Source organism: Artibeus jamaicensis, unplaced genomic scaffold (assembly GCF_021234435.1).
Source record: "Artibeus jamaicensis isolate MK-2021 breed Jamaican fruit bat unplaced genomic scaffold, CSHL_Jam_final contig_588, whole genome shotgun sequence".
Classification (NCBI taxonomy): domain Eukaryota; kingdom Metazoa; phylum Chordata; class Mammalia; order Chiroptera; family Phyllostomidae; genus Artibeus; species Artibeus jamaicensis.
In genome coordinates, this window is record NW_026521895.1 from 2,695,455 (window position 1) to 2,718,283 (window position 22,829).

The 22,829-nt window shown below is 37.1% G+C and overlaps 1 protein-coding gene across 9 annotated transcripts in view; it reads left to right on the top strand.

The window, feature by feature from the left end:
• Positions 1-22,829, top strand: part of HEATR5A (HEAT repeat containing 5A) — a 103,885-nt gene that overhangs the window by 12,355 nt on the left and 68,701 nt on the right. For 6 of the 9 annotated variants that reach the window (XM_053670514.1, XM_053670507.1, XM_053670512.1 and 3 more), the window contains exons 2-9: positions 2,797-2,980; positions 6,811-7,022; positions 7,917-8,025; positions 11,116-11,265; positions 11,903-12,077; positions 19,592-19,752; positions 20,943-21,198; positions 21,736-21,891. In XM_053670514.1, coding sequence (XP_053526489.1) covers positions 2,855-2,980; positions 6,811-7,022; positions 7,917-8,025; positions 11,116-11,265; positions 11,903-12,077; positions 19,592-19,752; positions 20,943-21,198; positions 21,736-21,891 — 1,345 coding nt within the window. In that variant the 5' untranslated portion in view covers positions 2,797-2,854. Of the gene's footprint in view, positions 1-2,796; positions 2,981-6,810; positions 7,023-7,916; positions 8,026-11,115; positions 11,266-11,902; positions 12,078-19,591; positions 19,753-20,942; positions 21,199-21,735; positions 21,892-22,829 lie in introns of those variants that run through there. The other 3 variants (XM_053670510.1, XM_053670513.1, XM_053670515.1) reach the window with 3 other exon arrangements.

Sequence of the window (22,829 nt, forward strand, 5' to 3'; positions counted from 1 at the left end):
CCCAGCCCACTGAACCATACCGGTCAGGGCAGCTGATCACTTTGCCATCTCAACAGGTACACAAAAATGGAAAATAAGTAAAAAAAATTAGAAAAAGAAACACCCTCTAGGTATATATATATATAGACATAAGGTTGTGGTTATATTAAAATGTACGGTAATAGACTACATTTTAGTCATCTTCCTGAAGTGAAATTCTAGAGAAGAACAAAGGTAACATTCCATGTTACTTGAAAAATGTCCTTGCCTGTCTCATTTATAGTGCATGTGTGGGGATCACAAGTGCACTTTAGATTTGTGTGTTTAGATACGAGTTTACTAATATGAATTATCTACATTTTTTAGTAATTTATATTAGACATGTATTGAGGGCATTGGAGGTAATGTTACGCCCTGCTTATATCATCTAGCTTTTTACTGAGTTATTTATTATTGCACTGTGTTAGCTATTTTGCTTCTTGATAGATCACTTTACACCACAATATTGCTGCTACCTAAGGAAAAAAAATGTTTCTTCAGCAATCCTAATGACCTCAAAAGGGTAATTTGATTCTTAGGATAGGAGTTTGACTTTCTTGGTGGTTATAAGACATTTTCTCTGTGATACTGAGGTTATTTTTTCCCCACACAATCATAGACATTGAATGCAAACTTGTTTTTCACTTTCTGTGTATTAGGTTTCATCCAGAAATTACTTCTCTAGCATCTATTACCTTTATCCTTAATTGTGTATATCTTCATTAGTTTATTTTGATAATTTAAGAAAGGAAAGGAGGGTTTTTTTAAACAAGCAGCTATAATTCATGTTGTCTGATAAAGTGATTTTGTTAACAGTATTTTTTATATTGTTCTTGTTCCTTAAAATCGACGTATCTGAAATAAGCTAGTATGTAATTTTTTTTGAGAACTGGGCCAGGTCACAGGTGGTATTGGCAGGTGGGCAGGGCTGATTGAGAGGGGCTGGCCCAGATGGCTAAAGCAGCACACAGCCTTGAGAAGACAGTTGGCAGATGGGGAAACACTGTCTTTTGGCTGCAGGGCCAGCATCATAGTCAGAATCTAGATTGTTGGCCCAAGTGAGAGGATTCACGTAAGATAAAGGATAGGAGTTGAAAACTAAAATACCCACAGAAGTTGGCTTATAATGTAAGTGAATAACGCAGGCCAGGTGGCAGCTGTGGCGTGTTGGAGAGTCCTTGCTGCCCTTTCGTTGGAGAGTCAGCCATTCGTTGCTGTATGGGGACACAGACCTAGATGTTGATGTAAAATCCTATATTTAAATGTTAGTAACTAATTTTTTCCTAGTAAGTTGCAAGCCAAATTTGGCTAATGGGTTACCAGTTGTGACTTCTGTCTTTAAAAGAGGCTCTTTTCGGTTATTTAATTATGACGATGACCGTAAATTCTGATTTTTTAAAGCCAGCTTGTGTTTTTTTAAATTTCTTTTATTCAATCATTTTTTCAAACTTATTGAGGTCTTTTAAAAATACAGTAAAATTAAATGATAATAAAATGATAACTCACATACCCCCTATACCTTCAACTGTTAACATTTTGCCACATTTTCTGGCTGATTAATTGATTTACTTAACCATTTGAAAATGGGTTTCAGACATCATGCTACTTTACTGATACATGCTTGAGACTGCACGTTCTGAAAATTAAATGTTCCTTAATTACAGTGTCATCTTATAATTTGGTATGTAACTGTGTGTGTGTGTGTGTACACACACTTATGTTATATGTGTTCTGGAAAGGTGCACTGGGGTGTATTCAGGAGATGCTCATGAACTTAAAAACAAAACACAACCTCCTCTGTCTTTTGTTGATTATTTGCTTCAACAAAGTGAAGGCTACACTGGATCTGGTCAGAGCAGATTATGATCTTTTTTTTTAAGATTTTATTTATTTATCTTTAGAGGGGAAGGGAAGGAGAGAGGGAGAGAAATATCAATGTATGGTTGCCTCTGATGTGTCTCCTGCTGGGAACTGGCCTGCAACCCAGGCATGTGCCCTGACTGGGAATTGAACCTCGATCCTTTGGTTCGCAGGCCTGCACTCAATCCACTGAGCTATACCAGCCAGGGCAGATTATGATCTTTATTGCCACAATCCCTGGACACCATTCATCCAAGTTCCTTCTAAAATGAATTTACTTTCACAACAAGGCTCACAGAGATAAGGAGACTATACTGGCAGAGATGGGACTCTCCTAAAATTGCTAGCCTTGAGCTGCAAGTAATGTCTTTACTAGGTTGGGGGAACAGATGCTAATGGGAGTAATACCTTCTGCTTCCAATCTGGATCTCCAGGTAAATGACAGAATATGTACGTAGGCAATACCCCAGGGAGATGTCAAGCTTTACTATAGAATTTAAGTAGGAGGTCTACATATTTGGTCATTTGTTAATTATGCATCCATGACCCATTTTTATACTACAGTGAAAACTGGAAAATCTAATGCTCGAATAGTCTAACCATAACATTTTTCAGAATTTTAATGGAATGTCTCTGTTTAGTAAGTTCTTGCATATGAATGTCAATAATGCTACTCTATTTTGCCTGTCTGCTCTCTAAATAAGGAATACAGAATGGGAAGATGTGTTTCGTATCACTGTACTAGTAAATTAGAGTTTAGTTTTGGGATTTACCATGTTTAACCCTAGAGCTGTTATGAAAGATGACTCCGTTTAGTTATGCGCTGTGCTCTTCTGTGGAGGGTTTCTGTGGTTGCCTCCCTTTGCACTATCGTTTTCAAATGTTATTTTCCTCTATTATGGGTTTTTTTTTCCTTAGGTGTATTGACTGATGTTTAATGAGAACAATTGTGACCAGTTAGAATTTTCTGCAAGGAATGGAATTAGCTCATAGCTTACTGCTGAATGAAGAAGCATACCGTCAACTAGGTGAAGTTCAGAAGGCAGAGTTTATTTTTGCTTGGTTGAGATATTTGGAGAAACTATTGCCAGCAACCAACAGGGTAGGTAAAATTACAAAAATACTCTTATTTGTTTGTTTGTTTTCTTTAAGGGCCAAATAATGTTTAGGTCTGCTTCTTTCCAGAATAACCTAAATTCACTTTCAAATGCTAGATCTTAGTAAGACTTTATAATGCAGTATTACAGGAAGTTTGTTCTGTTGAAAAAAGCAGGAAGTTTGTTCTGTTGAAAAAAGCAGAACATTTTATATTGTTCAAAAATATATCAGAAACATAACTACAAATTACATTGTAATAGATTTTATTTTCATTACGTTCTGCACCTTATGTATCTTCATATGCATGACGCCCAGCAGTATAGTGCTAAATAATGTCGTAGGAGTTTCACCTCAAAGAAAGGTGTGGACTCTTCTTAATGGGAGAGTCTTTGAGTAAATATACTCACTTTTAAAGCTAGAGCCTCTGTACATGATAAACCAAAAAGCATACATATTTCTCTCCTCTCTCCTTCCCTTCCCCTCTAAAGATAAATAAATAAAAAATCTTAAAAAAAAAAAAAAAAAGCTAAAGAAATGGGTGGAAAAAAGAAAACATCACTTATATCCTTCATCTACATTCAGCAGTTAATATTTTGCTGTATTTGATTCACGTGTTGATTTGCTGAGCCCTGTGCAGTGGTACTTCTAAATACTTTCACGAGCATTTAAAAATGAGAATATTCTCCTACAAAATAACAATACCATTTGTAATGCAAAAGTGGTGCAAAGACACTACTTATGGAGGTGTTTATAATTTTAACAAAAGACAAAAATCATAACACTAAGTTAATAGATACTTCAATGTGGAAGTTTAAGTCTTGGTGAGCACCTACTAAATACCATTACCAAGGTAATGATACTCTGTATTTCTTTTTCAGAGAGCAGATAAGTAAAATGGAGTGACATTATTGGCATTTATATGCATAAGCTTGCCAAAAAATGCACTGAACTTAGAAAAAGATCTATGCAAACAAATAACTATTGCAAGGTCAGCTCTCATGATGGGTTATAGGTTGCTACTTGGGGTGGATACTTAATAATTAAGAAGCTCTTGTTGACTTCCGCCAAGATGGAGGATTAAGGTGGATGTGCCTGCCTCCTCTCACAACCAAGTTTAAGGACAACTAAATATTAGCATCAGAAAACACAACCAGAACACGGAAAACTGAACTTTTCGGAAGTCCGCAAACAACAAATTCTTCGGCCCGACCGGTAAGGGGCAAAACCGGCGGCGGGTGAGGAGTTACAAAGGAGAACTCGATCGATCCGGGTGCGGGCGCGGAATCCAGTCGCGCGAATCCAGTCGCACGGGTTCCAAACCCAGGATTGGACCTAGTGAGCAGCCCACCGGGTGAGCGACTACGGAGGAGTCAGTGGGGAGGCGGTGGCAGCGAGTTGACTGTGGGTGCCCGGTTACGCGCGGGTGAGGGAGTGAGCGGGGGACCGGCGCGGCAGCGCCATTTTCCCGCGCTCTGACCACGCCCCCCACATACAGCGTCACAACCCAGCGACCTGGGACTCCAAGGCGCCGCTTCTCTCACTTAAAGGGCCAGAACAGACCAAAAATGTCGCAGGGGGACCTCAAAGTCCCGGAGATAAATCTAAGTGACGAAGAAATAGCAAATCTCTCAGACGCACAGTTTAAAACACTGGTCGTCAGCTTCCTCACAGATCTGGTGGACTATAGCCACAAATTAGAGAAACATATGAAGGCTAAATTAAGGGAAATGAATGGAATTCCACAGGAAACCCATAGAGATGAAAAAAAAACTGGGACTCAACTCAATGGAGTGAACCAGAAGGAAGAAAAAAATGATCAATCAGAAAGGAATGAAGAAATAAGAATTCAGAAAAATGAGGAGAAGCTTAGGAACTTCCAGGACATCTATAAACGCTCCAATATCCGAATTATAGGGGTACCAGAAGGGGGAAAGACACAACCACCAGTGGAAAAACTATTTGAACAAATAATAAAAGAAAATTTCCCCAATCTGGCAAAGGAAACAGACTTCCAAGAAATCCAAGAAGCCCAGAGAGTACCAAAAAAGTTGGACTCAAGAAGGAACACACCAAGGCATATCATAATTACATTAGCCAAAATTAAAACGAAGGAGAGAATCCTGGAAGCAGCAAGAGCTAAGGGGACAATCACCTACAAAGGAGTCCCCATCAGGCTGTCAGCAGATTTCTCAAAAGAGACCTTACAGGCAAGAAGGGGCTGGAAAGAAATATTCCAAGTCATGAAAACTAAAGACCTACAACCAAGATTGCTCTACCCAGCAAAACTTTCATTTAGAACGGAAGGACAGATAAGGTGCTTCTCAGATAAGACCAAATTCAAGGAGTTCATCATCACCAAGCCCTTATTATATGAAATGTTAAAGGGACTTATCTAAGAAAAAGAAGTTAAAGAAACATGAACAGTGAAAGGACAACAAGCTCACAGTTATTAACAACCACACCTAAAACGAAAGCAAACTAAAAGGACAGCTAGATCAGGAGTGGAAACATAGAAATGAAGATCTCAAGTAGGGTTAGCAACAGGGGAGTGGGAGGAGAAGACGGGGAGAGAAGGTACAGAAAACAAGTAGCATAGACAGTAGATAGAAAATAGATGGGGGGGCAAGAATAGTATGGGAAATATAGAACCTAAAGGACTTGAGACACATGGACATAAGCTAAAGGGGGGGTAATGGGGGGTTGGGGGGCAGGGTGGAGGGGAATGAAGGGGGGAATAGAACAACTGTAACAGCATAAACAATTCAAAAAAAATAAATAAATTTATTTAATTAAAAAAAAAATACAAATGGTTAATGGAGAGACAGAGAAACCAAAGCCTGATGTCACTCGTGATGGAATACACGCAACCAGATATGGAACCAAGAAACCACCTTTTGTCCTTACAGTTGGAAAAACAGTAAGAGATGGGTCACATCCCATGATGGTGAAGGTAGATGTGGGGACCACTGTGGGGTGCTTATTAGAACTAAGAAATTCTACGTCTTTGAATGAACCATCTCATTCCAGTGCCAACACTCATAAATCTAAGAAAAGTGGTAGCACAGGCAGGTATGTTCATTAGAACATGGTTTGTGGCAACAAATATTTGGTATATGTGGGGTGGGGAACCATGTCTAGCAGAGGGACGCGTAAGAAATGGCTTCGACCAGAACTCTGTTCTTGCCTCACGGCAGTGGGGTCTGCACGTGTGCTCCGGGCAAGGAGGGCATCTGAGGCCAACTCTGTAGATACAACACAAGCTTGAGACCATGGTGCCATTTTGGGGTAGCGTTTTTTGGTAAAGGAAAAAAGCATGTATTGAAAACGTGCAGGAGGAAATGCCCAAGGTTTCAGTGGTTACTCTGGGTGGGGGGACTTTCAGTTCTTACTTTGTATTTATATTTAAGAGGTGGGATTAACGGCGGGTGGGCTTTATTTTCTCTGTGTGTGTGTGGGTTGTTATTTTTTTTAATTAAAACAAAGTTTAGCTTTTCAACTCTAAAAAAAAAAAAAAGAAGCTCTTGTTGAAATACAGATTTGGTCTACTTTGCAAACATAAGAAAAAAGATAGAGAAGAAACAGAATCCTTGTCTCTGTTCACATGGTCTCTAGTAAATTGTGGTCCAGAATTTGGTTTATGGAGATAGCAGCAGGCAACAAGCTACCATTAGTGTGGCGTCCTGACCATGCTACCAATTTATTTGTAATTTTTAATCAAAATCCTTTTATACTTTCCTAGAGCCTTTTAGTTAGTTCTTTAAAATATGAAAAAAGGAGAGGATTACATGTGATTAGGTTGACTTTGAACTGTCTTTTTGTTACCTTCCTTTCTAGAGTGATGTGAGGGAGAAACAGAAGACTCTTGTTGAACAGCTCCTGTCTCTGTTGAACAGCTCCCCGGGGCCTCCGACCCGCAAACTCCTTGCTCAGAATCTGAGCATTCTCTATAGCATTGGAGACACATTCTCTGTCTATGAGACAATCGATAAATGTAATGATCTTATCCGTAGCAAAGATGATTCTCCAAGTTACCTTCCCACTAAGCTGTAAGTTAAACGCTAAAACCGAACATAAAACAAAGTGGTACTTCCTTGTGGTATCGTTTTTATCAACTGAATAGGAATTGTTTTACTCAGCTTTAAGTCTGACATTTAAAATAAATGTAACATGTTCCTATTGCTTGAGAAAGAGTTCTTTTAAAATATTTATGAAATATTTTAGACATATTTGAAATCCAGATTTAGAAAGGAAATTTTCTAAAATTTTCACTAAAATTTTAGCAGTTGAGTGTTTAAGAAAAAGATATTTTAAATTCTTCACATTTTTGGTCTTCTTTTATTATTTATTAGTTTTTAATAGTGAAAATTAACAGTAAATGTCATAGAAAAATACTCTTCTAAGATCCTAAAAAAAAACAGCTTAATTTCTTTCTGCATAGGATTCAGTTCACTTTATCACCTGTGTTTTTTAGGGCAGTTGGTAAGCATGTATAATTAAACAATAGTAATTTCATGGAAGTTTTTGTTGGTTCAATTTTTATTACAATATATTTTCTGATAATGTTAAATTTCTGACAGTGTTAAATCTTGTAAGTGTATTTTCTGATAAACTTTTCAGATATGAGAACATTATTTCTTGTATTTGTTTTACCTTTAGGAAAATCTTTAGTTATCTAATATATAAAAATTTGAGGGAATGGAATCCTTGCACTGAGATTTAAGTTAATTGAAGATACATCTTTTTAAAATTGTTGTTATTGAAAGTATAATTATTTGATAATCACCTGGTGTTGTGCCTTATAATTTAACAATGGAATAGATTCCAGGAAATTTTATCCTTTAAAAGTAAGATTGAATAGTGCTCTGTACATTTCTAAGTTTTTTTGTTGTTGTTCTGTTATTTTAATTCATGACTAATTTCTAATTTAAATGTTGTTTCAGTGCTGCTGTGGTGTGTTTGGGTTCCTTATACAAGAAGTTGGGTAGAATACTGGGTAACACCTTTACTGATACCGTGGGGAATATTCTTAAGGCTATGAAGAGTGCAGAGGTAAGTAACTACAAGTTTGACCAAAAAATAAAAAGATAGAATTCTATAGGTTTTACAGTTTCTTGAGTCAGTAAAAGAACTTTACCTCTGACAAACATATATATGTATATATAGAAATATATCCATAAGTGACATATTTCTAGGTGATATATATGCACTTCATATATTGCTTTATTAGAAAAGCAGTAATGCTGTAATAAAATTTCATATATTCAGATGAATCCAAATGGACAAAAAACTAAAATATTTCTTTGGTAGACCCATCTCTGTTCCCTCTGCTCCTGTCACTTTTCCATCTGATACTACTTGTGCCAGAGCAAGTGCTCGTCATCAGGGACCCAGATACATAGTTGGCAATTACTGTATAACTGACTAGTAGTATATCATTGTCAGGAGGGGTGAGGAATATAATCAGGGTGGGAAGAGCATGGAGGGTGTAAGTATGACCAGAGTCTGTCTGCATGGCCTTTTAAATACCAGGGAGTGTGTACTTCCCATCTCAGTCCCATTGGCTTGTTGGCATCGTTTACCACTGTGGGCCAGCCTTTGTTTTGTAGCTGTCTCTTGGTTTGATTTCCATGGCACCATAATCTCTTGCCAACTATAGCTTTGCCAAACACTCTGAAATGAAAGAATTTGTATGTTTATGTACTAAAATTAAAAACAAAATTTTTATTGTGACGACATTGGTTAATCAGATCATATAAGTTTCAAGTGTGCATTTCTCTGATATAAGACCTGTGATTGCACTGTATACCCACCACCCAAAGTCCAGCAGTCTTCTGTCACCATGTATTAGCCCCCCCCTCCACCCTCTTTCCTCTTGTTACCACCACACTGCTGTCTGTGCCCATGAGTTTCAGTTTTATATCCCACATATGAGTGAAATCATATGGTTGTTCAGTTTTTCTGAATGACTTATTTCACTCAGAATTATATTTTTAAGGTCCATCCGTGTCACAAATGGCAGTGTTTCACCTTTTCTTATGGCCGAGTATTCCATTGTCTAGATGCACCACATATTCTTTATTCATTCCTCTATCAAAGGACACTTTGGTTGTCTCCATGTGTTGGCCACTGTGAATAATGCTGCAGTGAACATTTGGGTGCATATATCTTAGCAAAGCATGTTTTTGAGTTTTTCACATAGATACCGTGAGAGAGATTCCTGGGTCATATGGTAACTATTTAATTTTTTGAGGAACTGCCAGACTGTTTTTTATAGTGGCTATGCCAGTCTGCATTCCCACCAGCAGTGAATGAGGGTTCCCTTTTCTTTACAACCTCTCCAGCACTTGTTATTGTTTGTGTTGTTGGTAATATATCAAACATTTTAAATCTCTGATTCTTCATATTCAAGAATATTAAGTGCCTTTAAAGATAAAACATTACTCCAGTTTCTTTTGTTACCTCACTTAGAAAAACAGCCTAGAAGAGCAGTCCCCAGCCTTTTTGTCAGCAGGGACTGGTAGACTGGGCACAGGGTGGGTGGGGGTGGCCCTATGCCACGACCTGGAACTCAGGTGACCTTTGCTTGCTGCCTGGTTCCTAACAGGCAGGACTGGTCCATGGCCTGGGGGTTGGGGACCCCTGATCTAGACAATAACTCTGAAATAATTTATAAAAATGCTGGCTAATTACATATACACTTTTTAAATGTACCAAGATAAAACATGGGAAGATTAAAATGTAAAACGTGTTCAATTTTAAGTAGCTGATTTAAGAACTTCCGGGAGAAGGGACATCCATAATGTAAGACTGGTGAGAGAATCTGCTCTGCAGATCCTTTCATAGCAGTAGTTTCCTGAAGGGTTGAAGAAGGGGATTTGGAAGGGATCATTAACGTCTGTAAACCTGGTTTTAGTTAAGAGGAGCTGTCTCTAACAACTTTTATTTACTGAAGTATGGCCACTTTAAACTTTTTTTCCTCTTTACACTTTTTAGGCCCTGTGGTTAACAGACTCTGTAGGTCTTAGAAATGTTAACTTATTGAAAAGTATATTATTTCTTCACTTTTTTTACCTTTATGATTAAGTTGATCATGTAGCAAATTTCAGAGATATCAAAAGGGATTCCCACCTTTGATACATACCCACCAGTGATAGATAGCATTTGAAATTGAGGTAAAAGAAAGTTCAGAGATTTCCCTTCAGGACCCATTTTGTTATGTCCACCTATAATTAGTCACTATCGTGCCCTTTTGAACAAAGATAAATTAATAACATTACTATGAAAATGATACTTAATATTGACTTTTGTCTTCTTCCAACTTTACTTATTTTCAGTGGCCTTAACTTCCTGGGATGTTGAAATCATTTGGGGCATTTAGTAGAACATCAGTAATCCAAGCAGATACTACGTCTTGAGTATTTATTATGTGGCAGGCTCTGGTGAATGTCTTCCCCACAGGGGCTTATTTTCCTCACATTGGGTCTATGCGGTTCACCCTAACCTCATTTTATAAATAAAGAAATAAGTAAGAACATCTTAAAGTCACAGATGTAAGGGTCAGAGCCAAGACTCAAACCCAGGTCTTTTTAAATCTAACGCCCAGACTTTTAACCTCTGAGTTTAACTACTTCGACCAATAAGTGATAAAATGTCTACTGCATTTCAGGCTCTATGCTAAACACTTTACTTGCAGTAACTCTTTTGAGCCTCAAAACAAGCTGAGAGGTGGGTACTATTACCTTCATTTAACAGATAAAGAAATAGATTTGTTCAAGGTCACATAGCTAATAGGTGTCAGACCCTGCATTCTTACCATATTAACCTCATTTTTAGCAACCACGGATTGGCTATTTAACAACACACTTGGATTGTGCTACACATTTTTCCATATAATTTTATTTAATCTTCACATCAACACTGTGAAATTTGTATTGTGTTGAAATGTAATATGTACATGTAACAGTTTTCAGATACTTTATAAAATAGCAACTATCAATGTTTCTTGATATCAGAATAGGTTTGTTAGTAGGCACAAAAATCTTGAGTATTTCTCTCATTTATGAGGTAAATTTTGATGTGTAATGCTATTCTTCACAGTACTTTATTTTCCTATTTACATTTTTCTTTTCTCTTTGGTAGTCTCAGGGTCGCTATGAGATTATGCTGAGCCTGCAAAATATATTGAAAGGACTGGGAGCTGCCGCCGCGCCTTGCCACAGGGATGTTTATAAAGCTGCCAGATCCTGCTTGACAGACAGGTCCATGGCTGTTCGTTGTGCTGCTGCAAAGGTGAAATGGTCTAATAAGCACAATTTCTAAAAATTTCTATAAAGAAAGTTAAATCAGTTTATTCCTGGGAAAACACTAGTAACATCCCCATCTTCTTAGGCTGCAACTTTGGTAATCAGCTATCTCTCTTTCACAAGAGGAAATTGAGATTCAGAGAGTTGCACAAATTTCCCAAGGTTCATCAAGTAGTTAACAGCACATTATTGAAGGTAGTGAGTTCAAATTATCAGACTCAGTATTCCTTCTATTAAGTTTCCTCTGTTATAATTCTGTCATTTACAATTTACATGTAAGGTTTATGTTGTTCAAAAGTGATTTATTTTTGTTTTTGTCATGCCTTATTAACATAGTTGCTTAGATAGTGTAGTAAAGTTGCTTGTGTTGGAAGTATTCTCACAATTGCTTATAGCTTTCAGTCTGTTTCTAAAGACATTTTTTATAGCCTCTTCTCACACTAGGTTAACACATTGCTCTTAGGACTTTGAATAAGTATTCATTTGTTGTCTCTAATCATCATTTAGAAACTTTGAATTTGTGTATTATTTTTGTTAGATCTTGATAGTTTCTACAACTCACATAGATCTGAACCTGACATTTATGTTTTGTTTTTCATTAATTTGTTTTTCCACTTGACCAGTGTCTCCTTGAACTTCAGAGTGAGGCCAGCTTCATGTGGAGTACAGACCTGGACAGTGTGGCCACACTATGTTTTAAGTCCTTTGAAGGTTCCAATTATGATGTGCGGATTTCAGTTTCAAAGCTATTAGGGACAGTGTTGGCTAATGCTATAATTTCTAAACATCCAGAAAAAGGTAAATTTATTTAATTATTTTCAGAATGTCTTTATTTTCTTTACAGTTGATTTAAACAAACACATATACCATTACCGCTACCCATTTCATTACTTTTTAAAAGAGGCAAGCTATTTTATAAATTAATTTTAGCCTGTAACATTGATCTAGGTCCTAGATTTCATTTTAAACAATAAAGTAAAAATTTCAGGAAAAAAAAGAACTCTTGAAGAAATGTACTTTATTCAGTCACTGTCTTCCTCTACATTCTAGTCTTTTTTTTTTTAAGTAAATTGTGAAGTGTTAGCCAACAGATGGATGATCTAAATCTTGAGAATTTTTAAAAAATAGAATGCATCTGATTATAGACAGAAAAAGAAAATGCCATTAGTAAGTTTATAAAAGGGAGCGATGATGTAAATAAACAGATATAAGAATTATCTGAGAACACTAACAGTCCTCTCATTCTTCAATTGAGACCCACAAGTTTAAGATTTATAGTAAGAAATTTTTATTTTTATTGTGGTTCTCCTAATCTTTTAATTCAATAATAATTTGCTATCGTGGGGTGGGAGGTAAAGTGGAAAGGTAGAGTGGGAAGAGAAAGAAGCAAAAAAAATTTTCTTGAAAAAATGGTTCAGGTCATTTAAGAGGTTTAGTCTTGAGCTACCTAATAATTTGAAATTAAAAGACATGTTTAATCAAGTCCTCTTGAAAAGGTAAGATGCACATTAGTATGTCATTAACACTAGCACACAGTTGCAATAAAAACAAAAATGTACAATTGTATAATAAATGTGAATGGTATTTAAATGTATATTCTCCATAAGTTAGCACTAACCCTAGCAAAACCAGCAATTTTGTAGTCAGACTAAGCAAAGTGAAGAATCAGCTTCACCCACACTAAAAAACTTTGCCCTAATTTTTTAGAAATTCATCTGTAAGTTTTTGCTTGTGTTATAATTATGTCACTTTTGTACACATAAAAAGTGATCTAGATGTCTTTTTTTAAGTAGGAGACTAATAGCAGCATAGCACTTAAGAATTTGGAAAACATTTGGTGGATATTTGTACATTCATCCACAATGTGCAAAGATTACATCATACAGAATTGAAATTATTTTCTTAGTAAAACTTACAAGCTTCAAAAAGGTTATATACTATACCAGTATACTTAAAAAGCAGGAATTGAGTGTGACATTCTCCTAGCATTGGGATAGCAAAGTTTCTAGAAATTTATATAATATTAATTACTCCTTGACCATGAACCTCAAGTAGGTCCTTGATGGTGACTGGCCAACATACTACTTTCCCTAATCCATTCACTCTCTTACTTTCTAATTAACTGTAATTATACTTTCTTCTTTCTTCATCTTATTTTTTTTGATGACATCTTTTATAGGCTCCCCTACCAAATTGATTCACCTTCTAGCATCTATACACATATACTTTCCCTCTGTTGCTCAGGAAGAATTATCCAATTTTCTATTAAAGCCACACTTTAGACATGAAAATTACACCTAAAATATAGAATAGCCATTACTGAGAACCGTCAGATACCTAGTGAAATAGAAATTTGACAACTACAAAGTTAAAGAAACCACACCAGTCCTGACTGGTAGGATGGACAGAGACATGGAGCAGGCTGGTCCCATATCCACATGTGGTGGATAAAGATTTGGGATGGATATAATGGGAGGGAAGAGTCCCAGCCCCACACCAGGCTCCCCAGCCCAGGGTTTCAGTGTCAGGAAGGTAAATCCCCATAACTTTTGCCTGCAAAAACCAGCGGGTATGGAATTGGTGGAAGGAACTTCTGGAGTCCCAAGCAACTCCTCTTAAAGAACCCATACACAGACTAACTCAGACTCACTTCCTTAGAGCTCTAGCACCGGAGTTGCAGCTTGAAAGGCATCAGTGGCCTATAGGGAGGAACTGAAGTGTTTGGTATCAAGGCAGAAGCTGGGGGACAGCTTTCTCTCAGACAGAAGATTGGACAGCGGCCTTTGTCCCTTCTCTGAACCCTCCCCCCACAGAACCAGCAGTCAGGTGCCATATCTGAGACTCCATCAACCGGGCTGACACTGTTTGCCCTGCCCTGGAGAGCCTGTGAGGCTCCACAGTCCCCACAAGCTGTTAACAGAGGCTTTTTGACATTGAAAGGCTGGTTTTGGCTCATGCTTCACAACTTCCTAAATCCTCTCAAGTAAGCAACACCTGGCCTCAGCGAGCCCCCAGTTTTTTGCTAAGTGTCCCCAGGCATAGCACTACAAGAAACCAGCCTGGGTTCATAGCTTGGCTTCTCCTTGGGATCTCCAAACCCAGCACAAGTAGCAGCCATTTCAGATTACTTTATAATTTGGTAGATTGGTCCTGGGGGAAACACAGGTAGGGCCTGGCCTTGGCCTGCAACCCCCCCTGGGAAGCCCAGTGAACAGCTATAAACCACATTGGAGCACCATCATTCTGCTTCCACAGAGGGTAGAGGTTAGTGGTCAGTGGTCACAGCCAGTCTTTGCAGCTGACAGGCCTGGGTAAATCCCTCCCATTGATCAGCCAGCAGCCATCAAGGCTCAATTACAAGAGGAGGGTGTACTCAGTCCACACCTTGAACACCCAGCATGGGTGATAGGAGAGGCAGTGCCAGTGGACCCTACAGGACACAGCTACATTAGGCCACACTACCAAGACAGGGTGTCATAGCAGCTCTACCTAATACATAGAAACAAACACAGGAAGGCTGCCAAAATGGGACAGAGAAGCATGGCCCAAGTGAAAAAACAGATCAAAACTCCAGAAAAAGAGCTAAACAAAATGGAGATAAGGAATCTATCAGATGCACAGTTCAGAACTCTGGTTATAAAGGAGCTTAGTGAGGACTTCAACAGCATGAAAACATCAGAAACAAAGGATACACTAAATGAAATAAAGAACAACTTACAGGGAAACAAGAGTAAAGTGGATGAAGTCAAGAACCAAATCAGTGTTTTAGAACAAAAAACAACTAATCAGAACAACACAAAGGAAAAAGAATTAAAAAATGTGAGGAAAGTATAAGCAGCCTCTGGGACAACTTCAGGAGTCCAACATTCGCATCATAAGGGTGCCAGCAAAAGAAGAGAAAGCAAGAAATTGGAAATCTATTTGAAAAAATAATGAAAGAAAAACTTCCATAATTCGTTGAAGGAAATAGACATGCAAATCCAGGAAGCATAGAGAGTATCAAACAAGATGGATGCAAAGAGGCCCACTGCAAGAACCATCATAATTAAAATGCCAAAGGTTAAAGATAAAGAGAGAATCTTAAAAGCAGCAAGTAGAAAGCAGTTAGTTGCCTACAAGGTAGTTCACCTGACTCTGAGCTGACTTCTCAACAGAAACTTTGCAGGTCAGAAGGGATTGGCAGGAAATATTCAAAGTCATGAAAAACAGGAACCTGTATGTGTATGTATGTATATATGATTGCTCTACCCAGCAAAGCTATCATTTAAAATTGAAGGGCAGATAAAGAACTTCCCAGACAAGAAAAAACTAAAGGAGTTCATCATTACTAAACCATTATTATATGAAATGCTAAAGGGATTTATTTAAGAAAAAGATGATTAAAAGTATGAATAATAAATGGCAATAAATACATACCTATCAACAACTGAATCTAAAAAACAAACTAAGCAAACAAGAAAAACAATGTTCTGATGGTTGTCAATTTGTGGGGGAGGCTGTGGGGTAATAGGTGAGGGAGGTGAGGGGATTATAGAATTGCATATAGGTAGTTACAGAATAGCAGTGAGGATGTAAAGTACAGTATAGGGAATGGAATAGCCAAAGAACTTACACACATAATCCATGGTCATGAACAATGGTATAGGGATTGCCTGAGGGAGTAGGGAGTGCTTGGTGGAGGGGGCAAAGAGGGAAAAGTTGGGACTATAATAACAAAATCAATGAAATATAGTCAAAGAACAAGGAAAGCATACTTTCAATTAGCATTCATTCTCTCATGTACTTCCTCAAGGATGTTGCTCTAGGATGTCTCCCCTTCATCAACTTCTCCCTTTCTCTACTGGATTATTCTCTGCAAAACTTGTTTTTTTCAGGAGAATTCTTTTTTCTTTATCTGGATTATTTGTCACTTGTTTTATTTTTCAGTTATAGTTTACATTCAGTACTATTCTATATCAGTTTCAGGTGTACAGCATTGTGGTACTTTATTTTTAAAAATAGTTATTTTTAGAGAGAAGGAAGGGAGGGAGTAAAAGAGGGAAAGAAACATCGATCTGCTGCCTCTTGTACATACCCCAACTGACCCAACTTGCAGCCCAAGCATGTGCCCTGACCAGGAATCAAACCCATGACCCCTCACTTTGCAAGATGACACCCATTCAGCTGAGCCATACCAGTCAGGGCCAATGATGTACTTGACCAAGTGGTACCTCCCAATGTTTCAGGTACCCACCTGGTGCCATATGTAGTTATTACAGCGTTGTTGACTGTATTCGCTCAGGAGAGCTGACACTCTGTCTTTCATTCCTCCTGCCATATTTTCTAAATCCACTTAAACTAGGATTTTCCCCCAATGCACCAAAATTATTTTTGTGAAAGTTACCAGTGACCTTCCATTTATTCACCCAATTTGTAATTTCTTGAGTGTTTATTCTGGGCCATGATCTGTTCCAAGCATCTGGGATATGTTATTGAAGAAAACACATAAAAGCCCCTGCCGTTTTGGAACTTACGTTCTAGTATTTAGCCCTACTAAAGCCAGCGGGTAGCTGTCTGTTGTCTTATTCGACCTGTCAGCAGCATTTAACTCAGTTGATCATTCTTGTTCTTTTCTCACTTGCCTTTGAGGACCTTAATGTCCTTTAAAAATCCCTTGGTTTCCCTTTCTTCTCTCTAGAAATTTCAGTCTTCTTCACTGGTTCCTTGTCTTCTCATAGAAAAAGCCAATTGTCTATACTTCATCTTCTGCTCTTATTCTCACCTTCTTGGTGATCTTATCCAATCTCATGGCTTAAATACTGTCTACATATCATCAGTAACAGGCATTCCTAGATTTATATCTTTGGCCCAGACTTCTCTTCTGGACACGACTCATGTCCCGCTGCCAGTTTGACATCTCTATTTGGATATCTATCTATTTAATGTTTCAAATTAACTCTTCCTGAAGCGAATGCTTGGCTTCCCTCCTCCACATATACTCACCTGCTTTACTTGCAGTCTTGCTAATCTAAGTCCATGAAAACTGCTCTTGTAGGTGTTCAAACCAAAATTTGTAAAGTCACCCTTTTGTCTCTCACATTCAGTAGTTATTCTACTTGACAGTTTTAAAACATAATCAGAATCCGGAGAAGTGGCTTATGGGGTTGGAGCAGGGAAATTCTGAAAATGAGCTTGGAACATCTTATGCCACAAAATAAGACGCTTTCCCTGGCCTGCTTTCTAAAAGACTCTTCCACTGGTTAAGTTAGTAATGACAGAAAATGGATAACTTTTTAGTAAAAAGGAATCGTATTTTCATAGATTACTGAAAATAAGTAAGTAAAGGAGAAGGAAAAGCTTTTTTTTTTACAGTGGAATTTAACTAATAAATACAGGTAATTTTAAGGTAATGACATTTTTGGAATTAGGAATTCTCAGTGCATTCTTGGGTGAAAGTTATCATATGTTCTAGGATATTTATGCCATCTTAAAGTATCACCACACATGTTACTTAGTAATTACAAAAGGAAAAATATTTGACAATGGACAAACCTGGCTTTTGATTTTATGCATCAAGAAGGCTTACAGCATTGTTTATGTAGTTATCTTGCCAAAAATTCTGAGGACTACACAAACTCAAATTGAGGGCTCTTCTGTGAAACAGCTAGTCATCATATATATGTTCTTCAAAAATGACAAAGCAGTAAGGAAAATGGGAGTCTAGGTAAAGGGAATATGAGATTTTACAACTCTTTCAGCTTTTTTGTGATTTTGACTTTTTTTTCTAATAAAAACAATACATATGTATATATATTCAGATTTCACTCTATTGCAGCCATCTTGACCTAAGTCACCATCACTTCTTGCTTAAATTACTAGATTGCTCCTAATGGATTTTCGTATTTCTACCTTTGTCCCCCTGTACAGTCTTTTCTTAGCACAGACACCAGTGATCCTTTATATATAATTTCTCTGCTCAAGGTCCTCCACTGGCACCTTACTTCATTCACATCCATATTAGGACCTACAGGGTCCTTTTTTGTTTACTCCCTTTCCATCCTTATACCCTGGCCCATCTCCTACGATACCCCTCCACGGCTCTGTCCACATGCCTCTGCTTGGACTCACTAGGCATATTCCTCAAGGCTTTTTTGCCTGAGCTATTTCCTCTGCCTAGAATACTTTCTCTCCAGATGTCTGCATGTCTAATTCCCTCACTTGGTATGGAATTATGTTCGGATGTCACTCTTTCAATGAACCATAACCTGACTGACTTATTTAAAAACATAACTTTACTTCCCCCTCAGCCCTGCTATTCCTAACCTACTATGTTTTTTGCATAGCTTTCATTCACTGTCTGACTTAACCGTGTCCTCAGTCTTGTGTCTTGTATTATGTTTGTTGTCTCTCCTTAGAATTTGTAATCCACAAGGGCATGGATTTTGTTTTCCATTCACCAATGTTTTTCTCCTAAAGGCCGACATAGATTTTCCTTTGTTTCCTCTGTTTATCTCCTCTTGAGGCTAAAGAATAAATTTTTTGTTCATACTTTTGAATAATGGAAGTTTATTTCTATACTATGTATGACTTGAATAAATAATAAGGGTCCGTGCTCATAACCATCATTTTTCACAAGAATGAAAGAGAGAAAATGGTTTCTTTTTCTTCTTCTTTTAAAGGAGAAGTATTTCCTTTTTAAAGGAGATACTATTTCCTAGATATTCACAGGGAGAAACTCAGCTATGTCAAACTGAAGACAGACTAATGTCTTAATTATTGTAGCCTGAGAGCTGAGAGGAGAAGTTTTAGTAATATTTGGCTTTGATTTCTTCAGAGACTCAGGATGTAACAAAAATTGCACTTGCAGTTGAAGGTCTTAAAAGTAACACACAGTTGTTACTTTATATAAATTTTGTTAAAAATTGGAGAGCATTTAGAAAAATAAAATTATGATTTTGGTGTTTTAATTATTTAAAAAGAATTTTCAGAGCATTGTATTGCCCTTTCATTCATGGAGAACTAGGCAATTTATTTATATTTTCCCTTGTTTTAGAATTCTGTTATACTTGTAACTCCTTTGAGGAAAAGAGAGCAAATAGAGCATAATTTCAAAGTGATATAGACTTTAAGATGTCAGTGACATAACAGAGCCCATTATGATTTGATCTCTGAACCCTTGTGGGATTTGTGTTAATGTGTATAATGTCCTGTAAATTTTGCATTTTATTTGGATTTTTAATTTATTTTTTCAGTTAATGTTCTAATCAGGATCACGCATTAAAGTTTAGTCTACAAAATATGAATCACATGTTTTGTTCTGTTCTTTGTTATAGCAGCCTCACGTCAAAGCATGCGCAGAGCATCTCTGGAGGAAGTTCTTGAATTACTAGCAACAGGGTTTCTACGTGGGAGCTCAGGATTTCTTCGAGCCAGTGGTGATATGCTGAAAGGAACCAGTTCAGTCAGTAGGGATGTTCGAGTTGGAGTTACTCAGGTTAGAGTCACAAATAGTATCTAAATATATTTCTCCCTGGCCTGTAGTGATAGTTTTAGGATCTGACTCCAGGCAGAAGTGATACTCTGCAAGGTCATCACTTGACACTCTTTTATTTATAAATAGGTATGGTGAGGCCAAACTACTTTTTAAAAACTAGAGTACAAGTAAGAGAACCTTATTTAACATAAACAAAACCAGTTAGATAGACTGTTATACCCAATGCTTTCATTTAGTAATAATGGGATAATTTTGTTTATTTCCTTTAAAACATGAGTATTTTGTTTGTTTTTAGGTCTTGTGCTTTCATGGATCTTGTGGTTTAACGTTTTTCACTGTGTTTGCGTGTACAGTTCAAGTTTAAGCTATTAAGTTCATATTATTCAGCATAGTTTCAACCCTAACTAAACATTACAGATGCTATCTATCTATTTAAGTGCTTAAATTCTTGGTCCCAACCAAAATTTTAAAAGCCGAATTCTGGGGAAAGTATCTTAGAATAAAACAAAACAAAGGTTTCTGCATTCTTTCCTTAAATTTTCTTGTTTTCTAAATGCCATTATGGTTCAAAACAAACCTGTTTTTTTTTTAATTCACATACGTCCTCATTGTCTTTTACTGTATGATATTAGACTTCATGAAAATGTAAGATGTCCCAGTATAATTAATTGTAAAGTATGTGTTTTTTGAAAAACAATTATATAAGAAAACTACTATCTTTATGTCTCTGGATTAAATAAGTCATTAACTTTCTTGAAAGTAACAGCAATGATTCATCACTACAAACTTAGAGGTTTCTAAAACTAACATCTCTTAGAGTTGTTACGTTGGAACACAGTTAATCCATCAGTGTGCTTATGTGTTTGCTTTGGATTTTCTTGTTCAGAATGTGAAAGAACTCGCGTTCTTGGTTCGGAGAAGCCACAGACACATTTTACTTATTAGCTGGCTATGCTGACTATTCTGAAACTTTTCAGTCCGATCATAGTAAAACAGTCAGCCTGCATGAAAGACTGCAAGTTTTGGTTTGGCTTAATAAAAAAAAATAGGGTCGCATATATATATATTAAGTGACTATAAATGAGGAAAGGAGAAATATTAATAAATTCTGCATATTTTGTGGGAGAGAAAATGTTAACATACAGTTGAAATGATTTTGTTTTGAAGATAAAACTCCTTTCTTTTTTTAGGCTTATGTGGTATTTATTTCAACACTAGGAGGAGCATGGCTAGAGAGAAATTTTGCTGCCTTTCTATCTCATATCCTGAGCCTTGTATCACAGTCGCATCCTAAAGTCACCCAAACTCAGAGCGATGCTGTCTGCAGTCGCCGTTGTGTTTCATTTATCCTTCGAGCTACTATAGGAGGCCTTCTTGGAGAAAAGGCTCAAATTGCTGCGGCCAAGGATATTTGCCAGACTATCTGGAAGTTAAAGAAAGTAGTGGGTATGGATCTACTAAGGCTCTCTGTTTTAACATTGCGAATGGAATTGTTCCTCAGGAAAAGCTAGACTGGTATATTACTATACTAGTACAAAACAACACTTTAATAATAGACATCAGTTGTTTCAGGGTAAAATAGTCAATAGACAGATGAGATATAAGTTGTTGAACTTGGTGATAATTATTGTATACAGATCTTAAAGGCTGATGATCATAGTTCATCAGAATTCATGATCTTCCTATAGAAGTCAATGCATTGTTTCTGTTTTCCATTAGTTCTTCTTTCTCTCAGTGTCACCTGCTTAAGGAATAGTAAGGGGTTTATGGTTGGGATGCTTGAACTGACTTGGTAAATTAGTTTTAATTCTTCACTGATGAATTAAAAGTCCCCTTTTTAGTATTTCATTTGCTGCCATAAAAGCTTCATACAGATCAAGTGCAGGTATTAATCTTTGCGTTTATACTTTTCTGCTCCACACGCTCCCTATAATCTATTCTAACACAGCATTGTTGCATAGTTAATTCTTATACTTCTGTCAGATGCTGTGATGAGTGACGGTAATTCGGAAACCCGGCTTGGCTCCACGGATGTAGCAGCCAGCCAGCATATGCTGGTATGTGCTTTACAAGAACTTGGAAATCTCATACACAGTCTTGGCACCACAGCTGCACCTTTGCTGCAGGATTCAAGTGCAGGTATCTGTTGTGACTCATCTGAATACCTCGTTTTTACCTTTAGCATCTTTATTCCAAGGAAGGAAATCTCCTTCCTATAGTTCATTTCCTAGAGATTCCACTATAGATTTATTAGAAATGTTTTATGAAATATATATAATCAAGATTACTAAAAATGTGTATGTATTTGAGGGAGGGTTTGCTTTTGCTATTAAAGATTTCTCTGCATCTCTCCCACCACCCCAGCCCCACTCTCCTTTCCGAGGATAGTTAAGTTAAAGGAAAAATAACCCTGGCTGGTATGGCTCTGGTTCAGATCCCAGTTGGGGCATGTACAGAAGGCAGCTAATCCATGTTTCTCTCTCACATTGATGTTCTTCTGTCTCTTTCTCCCTCCCTTCCCCTCTTTCTAACATCAAAACTAAGTAAATGAAAATAATTTTTTAAAAAACATCATGGAAAAATAGAGAAGTAAACCTGAATTCATATCTCTCATCTGAGTGAAAACATTAGTTTCTATATGGTACAAATAATTTACTTCCTCAGACTTCTTTGCAAGCAATCTCTGTTTATTTCTCCTTTTGAAAATTATTTAATCACTGTGAGAGATAATTCACATTATACAAAGTTCACCCTTTTTAAAGTATACAATTCAAGGGTTCTGGTATGTTCAGAGTTATACAGCTACCACTACAGTCTAATTCCAGAATGTTTTCATCATCCCAAGAAGTCCTACACCCATTAGCAGTCACTCCCCATTTCCCTTCCCCCCTTTGCCCCTGACAGCCACTAATCTGCTTTCTGTCTCTATGGATTTGCCTATTTGGATATTTCATATAAATGGAATCGAACAGTATGTGGTTTATGGCGACTGGCTTTTATTTAATCACTTTAAAAAATCATTTTAATGGTTTTTATCCTTTGTGATACATGTTTCCTGGGGACTGAAGCTTTACATT